The sequence below is a fragment of the Lichenostomus cassidix genome, chromosome 1 (genome assembly GCF_008360975.1).
Source record: "Lichenostomus cassidix isolate B80296 chromosome 1, HeHo_3.0, whole genome shotgun sequence".
In the NCBI taxonomy this organism is placed as follows: domain Eukaryota; kingdom Metazoa; phylum Chordata; class Aves; order Passeriformes; family Meliphagidae; genus Lichenostomus; species Lichenostomus cassidix.
The window spans coordinates 85774588-85783634 of NC_139479.1; the positions used below are offsets into that span (position 1 = coordinate 85774588).

At 48.4% G+C, this 9047-nt stretch overlaps 1 protein-coding gene across 1 annotated transcript; it reads left to right on the top strand.

The window, feature by feature from the left end:
- Positions 1-697: 697 nt before the first annotated feature.
- On the top strand, positions 698-7187 carry AICDA (activation induced cytidine deaminase). The gene is made up of 5 exons (XM_085067239.1): positions 698-967; positions 4179-4326; positions 4799-5069; positions 5247-5362; positions 5658-7187. Exons 1-5 carry the CDS (start codon positions 960-962, stop codon positions 5709-5711), a joined length of 597 nt encoding a protein of 198 aa, XP_084923365.1. The 5' UTR covers positions 698-959; the 3' UTR covers positions 5712-7187.
- Positions 7188-9047: the final 1860 nt, after the last annotated feature.

Below are 9047 nucleotides of genomic sequence, written 5' to 3' on the forward strand. Positions count from 1 at the left end.
GTGCCAGGGCGGGAGCAGAGAGCATGCTGACAAAGTGAAACATTGGCATCCTGAGTGCCAGCCTGGCTGTGACAGCACAGAGCTCAGCCAGGGGGTCCTGACAGTCACCCTGCCACCGGCAGATCTCAGTGCCAGTGCCAGGACCACCTGGAACAGCAGGATCAGGCCTGGAGTCGCTCCCCGCTGGTCCTTTGCATACAGCTTTGCAGTGCAGGTCAGGCACTGCTCCTGGCATGTTGACAGGGCTCAGACACCCGTGGCTATGGTCAGGTGCCAAAGTGGGGCCAGGCTGTCCCCACCAAACACTCCCCACTGGGAGCTGGGTCCCTCTCACTCGCGCCTTCAGCTTCGGTGTAGCTTCACGCAACTACCAGGCCTTTCAGGGGGTCACAGAGGAGCAGGGAAAGGTTGCCAACAATTTGGTGTTCCCTGAGCTCCTTCCAGCAGGGTGGCTCCAGGGTGCTGCACAGAGCTGCCTCAGTGGAGGAGTGGGGCAGGGTCACCACCTTCCCTGCACAGCTGTGTGATGTGAAGCCCAGAGGGATGATGTGGTTTTGCCCATGTTCACGCTAGTGATACACAACTCTCAGGCCCCCTCTAACCACTAGACAATGTTTCCTGCCTTGTCATGCTATTGATATTATCTCAGAGTAATTTTGCAGGCAGGGGGGCCCAGAAGGGAGTGCAGTGGGGGGTGGTGACCAATGGGTGCTGAGCATCTTTCAGAACTGATGCCCCTTTGCATCTCAACACTTTTCAGCTCCTGCAACTCCAGAGACCCTTCTAACTCCTCCCTCAACCACACCCCGATGAAAGCCAGAACAAGTAAATAGGGGTGAATGGGGAGAGGACACACAGGTCGGTCCACATTTCTGTTCCTCAGGTCAGAGGGCTGCACAGACAGAGCCTGCAGGAGAACCTCCCTGTGATCCCGTCATCTGAGAGAGAGCCTGGGAGATATGGACAGGTAAAATGAGTGCCTTCAGTTTCTTGGTCATATGAGAGTTGAGAGTTTCTGTTAAAATTAACTTGCTTTCTCTTTGGTGTTGACCATCCTTTTCCCTTTCCCCATCTGACTCACTCATCTAACTCCCTGCCTGTCCTGCTCTTGCAGCTTGCATCTCTGTGTCTCTGTTGTTCTTTCTCTTTGACTGACTGCCACCTGTACTCTTTTTCCCTTTCTGTCATTTCTTTCTTGTGGCTATTCTCTGTTCCTTTCATTGTTTTTCTTTTCTAGAAACAAAGGACGATAACACAAGGATGGACGCCGCTTATCTGCCGCTTAAGCACCTCAGTCCTCTACTTGCCCTGCAATTACTCTGTGAGCTTATTACAACTAATCACTCTCCACAATTGCATACTATGCACACACTCAGGGGGCTTCACTCTGATTTCACTAATCTTTATTTGAGGAGATCTCTGTTCAGCCTGCTTCTTCATGCCCAGGTATAATCACAGCTCCCGTGTCCTTGCTACTTTCCCTTGAGCAATGCTATAGCCATAGGAGTTGCATTTGTATCCAGCAGTTCATTCCTAACTAGACATCTGCTCAGTTGCTCCTCACAACATCTGTTCATTCTCTATTCTTTTTGCACCAGCCATATTCTGAAATCCTCTCTGGAAAAAAACCCATGAGACAATGAGCTCCAGAGGAAGGGGAGAAAAAGAATTGATGCTAATGAACATTTCTAGTTGAAAACATGTTTTCTGTGGTTCAAATTTTCTTCAATTTGTTCCGAAACTGAAAAATAATCTAAATTATGGTAATTTTATTTTTCTGTGGTTTGGGGTAATTTCTTGTTTTTCACCCTTATTTGCATCCACGTGCTACTCTACCGGGGCAAAAACATTGAATAGAGAAAAATGGGATGAGGTGAGAAAAGGGACAATTAGAATAATCATAAACATTTTGCCCAAAACTTCACCAAAAAAAAAAAAAAAAGAGAGAGAGAAAGAGAAAAGGGAAAGCAATTTTTCCCTTATGTTTTTAATGTGATGGAAACAATTTTGCAATGTGGGTTTTAATGAAATAGGGACATAATTGTAGTTGGTTTTCACCTGCCTTGTATGTTTCTTCAGCAAGCAATTGCATTTTGCTCAGCACCTCTGCTCTGTTTTCTTCAGCTGTGACACTTTCACCCCAGGTAAGAGCTTTGCAAGCCTCTGGCCTATCACACCTGCACATTTCCTGTGCAATTTTCTGGGCTATCCTTTCTGGACAGCCTGAGGATCTGTCACCACAGAACAAGTGTCCCCTCTCCAGCATCTCTGTTGCGGGGCACAGTCTGCTTCACATCCCCAGTAACACATCTATGAGGTGGAAACCTGCAATGAACCCCTGGTTGATAATTTTGTGAGGAGACCAATACATGTGTGTGTGTTAGGAATACACACAGGTGTTTATTCATAGGTGTTTGCGCAGAGGCAGGGAAATAGGGTGAATCTAAGGTGGTAGGAAGTGAGTCAGCTCTAAGTGTGGAGAAAGATGATGAAGAACATTCAGTGAGTATGGGAAACACACACCCAATGTGAACAGCCAGAGAAAGGGGTGACGAAATGCAGTGGGATCAGCTTGTGCTTTGCTCCTGACGCAGCCTGCAAGCCCAACAGAGCAGGACAGCAACAGTGCTTATGGGAGAGACCTCCGAGGACTGCCTCAGACTGTTGTTGGGCTGGATGAAATGCTTAGTGGGGATGCTTTACCCTCTTGAGTGTGTGCAGGGCTCTGCAGAACCTTGTTTTCTCTCTGGGCTTTCTTCTGACAGGAGACATGTCCCTGTGAGATGTGCTTCTGCAGGAGCCTGGCTGTATAGAGTGTGGCACAACTGAGGGTCTGTGCTTCCTCTTCCCGTGGGAGCAGCACAGGTATTTTTGCATTGCAGGCTGAGGGAGACACTGGCAGGAAAGAGTCATTTGCCTGTCTGTGGGACAATCAGGGGAGCAAGTGTGCCTGAGGGAAGGATGTGTCTCTGCTTCATGTGAGGAGCAGTAGGGAGCCTTACACAATCTCAAAGCATCACTAGGTAACAAAAGGCCAGAGGATATGCATGACTGTATGAATGAGTACCTGTGATGCTGTGGCCATGTGAGAGGGTGCACAAGGGACAGAAGCTCCTGGAGGAGCAGAGGGGGCTCCTGTTAGGTGGACATTAAGTGCTCTGCAATGCTCAAGCTTTATGGTGACCTTGGCAAAAAGATATGTGCTCTGACTCTCAGATTTAAGTGTTTTAAACGCCTTGCAAACCCAAATTCCCCTTTTCTACGCTTCACTGGAGACCTTCCAGAAAACGCAGCTCGGTATCTCTTAAACTTACCCCACCTTTGTGCTGAACATCAGCCTAACAAGTGGGAAAAGATGACAAAGGACGTGATTATTTTTAACCTATTCACTTCTGTTTTGCATTGCTGCGGGGGAGGTGAGTATCTCACCTCAATGAGCCCAGCTGCCTGTGCTCCTCCACTTGGCACTGAGGCTGTTAGATCTGGCTCAGAGCTAATTCACCCTCCCTGTGCTCCTGCTGTCTCTCCCCAGCAGGATCCTTGGGCACAGGAGCAGATCCACTCCAATCTTGGTGTCTGTCTGCTGTGGATATGGTTCTTGTGTCTGGAGAGGCATCAGAATGCCTGCCCATTATATATTCCATCAGCTAGTGGATGGTGTCTTTCCGCAGTCCTGCACACTTTCAACTCCGCTCTCCTTTTAGGCAGTGCTTGGAAGACATTCAGTGCAGTCCTCTCTGAAGAGTTTCTAATTTGATCCATCCCTTGCCCCAGTGGATTTTCAGGGTTTCATATAGCAGAAATAATCTCTCTTGATGACTGAACTCCAGACTCTCTCATCTTTACAGGTCTTCTCAGACGCCTTCATCCTTCTCCCTCATTGGTGTCCATGTTCTGGATATTTTCAGATATTTTCACACTCTACCCAGCCATAGTTGCTGTTTGACTAATCACTGCTAATTCACATACTATTTCCACTGACAAGGTCACCTTCTTCATCCCCAGAGTCACGTCTGCATCCCTTCCCTAGAGCATTTCATGCAAATTACTGACACGCTTCTCGTACTGAGAGGCTTGGACGTGAAGAGGATATTTTTGGTGCAGAGCCCTCAACAAAGACGTGGCAAACTGCTGGCTCCAGGTTGGGGCTAATGTAAATTCCCTCTTGTCTCCTGCAGCATCCTGATGGAAAGGAGGCTCTTCCTGTACAACTTCAGGAACCTGCGCAAGGCCAAGGGCCGGCGGGAAACCTACCTGTGCTTTGTTGTAAAGCGCCGGGACAGCGCTACGTCGTGCTCCCTGGACTTTGGATACCTGCGCAACCAGGTACGGGGAGCACCTTGCCATCCTGGTCTGAGGAGCACGCAGCTCCAGTTTGCCTGGGGCAGGGAACAAAGGGCTGTGACAGCAATGGATGCTGTACTGGATGTACTGGATGCTGTACTGGTGCAAAGTGTTTGAGGGATGCAGCCTCCAGGTAACTCTGTGCTTTGTGCTACCCCTGAGCGTGTTACCAGCAACACATCCATACTCCCTGCTGCTTTACCAGTCTGTGTCTTCCTGCTTAGCTCCCAGCCATCCTTTTGTCCATCCCTCCACATCAGTGCCCTCCTGTGCTTTTCTAGCCCTTATGTACCACCGTGCCTTCTCCCCGTGTCTGCTGACCCAAGAACACACTCCCACTTCGTTCCTCCCCCTCTTACACCCCATCCACTCCACACCTCCCTCCTCACCCCTCTGACACCGCGCTCCCTCCCTGCCACCTCACGCCTTGCCCGTCTCTCCCTGTTTCCCAAAGATGGGCTGTCACGTGGAGGTGCTCTTCCTGCGCTACATCGCAGCCTGGGATCTGGACCCTGGCCGCTGCTACCGGATCACCTGGTTCACCTCCTGGAGCCCCTGCTACGACTGCGCCCAGCACATCGCCAGCTTCCTGCGCTCCAACCCCAACCTCACCCTGCGCATCTTCATGGCCCGCCTGTACTTCTGCGAGGACCGCAAGGCAGAGCCCGAGGGGCTGCGGCGCCTGCACAAGGCTGGGGCACACATTGCCATCATGACCTTCAAAGGTGAGATGTGCCAGCAAGAAGGAGGTGATGGTGAGCTGAGGGAGACCCAGGATAGGGGGAGAGGGTGGGACAAGGAGGCAGAGAAGATGATGATGATGCAGAGTGGGATGATTTAGTGGTCCTAGGAGAGGTCAATGTTCTCTTGAGCACCCTGTAACTCCCCTGTACCTTGCACAGATTTCTTCTACTGCTGGAACACATTTGTGGAGAACAGGGAACAGACATTCAAAGGCTGGGAAGGGCTGCATGAAAACTCTGTCCATCTCGCCAGGAAACTTCGACGAATCCTCCTGGTGAGGGCCAATTCTCCTTCTTCTTCCAGTGCCTCTTCCCTCAACTTATTCCTATCTTCTTCACTATGATTCCTCTTTGCTCTTACTGCTCATCCCTGCCATCTGCCATTTCATTCACTTATGTGTCTTCACCTTCCACATCCCTTATGCCTCTTCCTCCAACTTTCTTCATCTCTCTCTCCTCATTCACTTTCCCTTCTTCCACGTTTCATCCCATCTCCTGCCATTCCTTCCTTGTATTCAAGGGTTCCTGCTCTCTTGACAGCTGACATACCATTTATGTTTTGTCCTGCAGCCGCTGTATGAAGTAGATGATTTACGAGATGCCTTTAAAATTCTGGGACTTTGAAGTGAAAGTCATCAGCAATCAGAAGACTTCACAAACACTTGTTCTGAGATTTCCAACTCTCTCCTTTACAACAGATCTTTCTCTTTTTCCCTCCTTACATGTCCCTTCCAGCCCTGTGTCTAGAGATAAGACTATCCTTACTTTTTTATATCCAAGGAGAATTAGGCTGATCTTCTGAAGAGACTTTCCCCAGGCTCATGCCTTATCCATTGCTAACTGGGAATAGCCAGGACGGCAGTGACACTGCCAGAGAGTGGTTTGCCCTCCCTCAGTCCCTGCAGAGCTAATCCAGGAGATCCACTAAATGGAGCTCTGGGTTTAGCCTTGCCCAGGTGGGAGCAACAGCCTGCAGAGCTGTGTGTGTGACTGTGCTCTCACTGGCACTGCACTGACCTGCACATTTCATGAGGGCTTCGGGGAGCACATCTCTTGGCTCTTAGAGCTGCACTACACTCAGCTGCTTTGTGTCCTCCCTGATGAAATGGTTTATTTGTCCTTCTGGTTGTGGGTAGGAAGTGGAAAACCATCACCACTGAAATGATACAGCCTGTGTATTAACAGCAGTGTTGGCCAGCTTGTGGAAAGCTCAGCTGAGAGTGTTGAAGTGAGTCCTTGACAGCGCAGGCAGCTCAGCTTGAAAAGCTCACTTGAAGGCAGCAGGTCTAAGTGGATTGTGTGCAGAGCACCACAGCTCTCACTGTGTGGAGTACTCTCCATCCACTGAGCATTTTCTCCTAGACCAGACATGCAACATGCTCCCCCCCCAGCCAGCTGCCTCTACCAGAGGCACCTTTACAGTCCCACAGTCTTCTGTTTTCCCAGGCCTTTCACTGCCCATAATAAGGCCAGCAATGGCTAGTTGGTGAGTGTACTGAGAGCTGGCCAGAAAAAAATCCTGGCATAAGCAAAGCTCTGTAGGCTGTAGATACATATCTTCTGTAGGGGCAAAAATCAAACTATTCTGGCAATCACTGTTTCCATTAGGGGACCCCGTTAGCACCTAGTCTGTTGGACACAGTCTGCAAGCTGAAGACATGGGTTCATAGTGCATGCCTGCTCACCACCACCTTCCCACCACCTGAATTACAGCTGGATTGTCCTCTCCAATCTCACTTCTTGACGCTTTGACAAGGCTAAGTGTGTCCCACACTCTGGGTGTGCTCATTTCCTTCATGATGGCTGCAAGTTCTCTGCTCCATCCTGTTCCCCTTTCTGGATAAGGCTGGAGGCTCCTCAAGACACCTCCTGTGGTGCTCTGCCAGCTGCAGGAGGACAGCAGAGAGCTCCTACAGGGCCTCCTCCTGGTGCATCACAAGCTTCCTACAACTTCAGGCTCCTGAGACACTCTCAGCTTGAGGAATTTCAACGAGGAATAGCAACGAGAGTTCTTTGCAAAGCATTAATTTGCAAGCATGGTGTTGTATATTTGTTTCATATGGTGCATATTATTTATATAAATAAAGGTCTTACAAACTAGCATCTGGTTTTGCATTTTTTTGGTATCACGTGGGTGAGGGAGGTAAATTTGACACAGAGGATTGAGGTGTCATCTTTCTGATTTCTGGAGAGACAACCTAGAACTATCGTATTAAACTCTCTTTATACCTTTACTTGTAGCTTTGAAGTTATTAGCAGTATCATCCAGCAGGTCGAAGCGGATAAATTGTTCAGGTACTTTGGAGATACTACCAAAAATCTCTGAAGTTTTTTGAGATGCTTCTTTCATTGATGGCCAGCCTGTTGTCCCCATTCACGACTCGTAATTGACCACACTGGACACAGCAGTGCTGACCCAACATGCTTCACAAAACAAGGAAAGAAGCAAAGGTGTATAAAAAATCTTTGTCTTTCAGCTTTCGATATTGACCTGTACAACACCGTTGTCCTTCTCAGTGAAATTGTTAGAAAAGTAGCATTTTCTAAAAAAGGAGTTGACATACTGGCTTTTGCTTAAATTCTACTACCACTGACTTGAAGATACTTGTTGAAATATGGCAAAAGGTGGCATTGTACAGGAGGAAAATAAATGCAATGAGTAAATACAAAGGATCATGAACTACATTAAGACTACATCCTATGTTTAGATTCCTCTGAACATAAATCAGATTAAGTTCAGAATGGACTCTAGAGTTAATCCATGTGATTCAGCTAGAGGAGTTAAGCTCTTTTGCAACAGAGAAAGTTTTAACTGCACTTTTGCTGTTCACAAATACCAATTCATGTGGTTTGTTACAAGATATTCTTTAATTTGGCTTTCTAAATTAATTCAACCTCAAATGTTTTAGGTGGCTCTGCCAAGAATAACTCCCTGGAGAATGACTGTTATGCAGTAACATTACTTTTTTAACCTATTTTACTTGCTTTGTAGACTGTGCATACAGTGAACATTTCACTACTGCTTATATATTCTTGAGGACCACTTATCTTTACAGTCTTATGGAGATTGTGGGTGTGCTATTCTAGGTCTCCTTCTTTCCTATGCACCTGGGCAAAAGCTAAGCTCTCAAGGGGACTGTGGCAAATATGCCTCTGGCCCCAATTGCCTGGGAAATGGGGGCTTGTGATTTCTGGGAGGACATTTCCTCCCCAGACTGTGGGGATCAGCCAGAGCAGGGGCCTTGGTGTTGGCTGAAAACCCCAGCCTCACTTGATCAATGCTCCGCGGTTTGCAGCAATGAGCAAGGCAGAGGCACATCCAAGTAGCTGTAGAGGATCAGTCCTTGATTACAGGGGAAACAGGACGATCGGGACGGGGTGGCTACTGGGGTGGCTACTGGGGTGGCAAACGGGGCATGGCTGCCATCTCCTGGTGCACAGGGGTGTCTGGCACCCTGCAGGAAGGTGTTGGCTTGAAGGGGTGAGTGTTGTTCCATGCTGCAAAGAGCTCCCAAAGCCTGTTTCTCTACAACCCCCAGAACATGCCCACTGAAGAGCAGGACACTGACATCATTCCCACAGCTGCACACAGAATTACTCCAGGTCAGTACACGGTGTCCTTGGACTTGGTAATAATAAGAAACAGATTACCATTAAACAATGCAAAGACACACTCCAGACCCTTGCAAACACAAGCACGTCTCTCCCCGCTTGCTTCCTCTTCCTCTCCCCATGCTAATACTTGGAAATCAGGACAGAAAGGGGTTTCAGGGTCATGGAGGCCAGTCCCTTGCTACTTGTCCCTTCAGGGGGGTTTCAGCCTAGATGTATTTGTGTCCAGCATTGTCTTCGAGTACTTTTTTCTACTTTCCCTGGTGCTGACCCTTTAGCATTCCTATGAGCAGAAATTTCATTATTTCATCACATATGTATTGAATATTCACAGTGATGGAAGTCACA

Bases quoted from the DNA above. Each gene is read 5' to 3' on its own strand.
- AICDA (XM_085067239.1), top strand. The intron at 4,327-4,798 runs GTACGGGGAGCA...TGTTTCCCAAAG, and splicing joins TTGGATACCTGCGCAACCAG to ATGGGCTGTCACGTGGAGGT. The intron at 5,070-5,246 runs GTGAGATGTGCC...TACCTTGCACAG, and splicing joins TGCCATCATGACCTTCAAAG to ATTTCTTCTACTGCTGGAAC.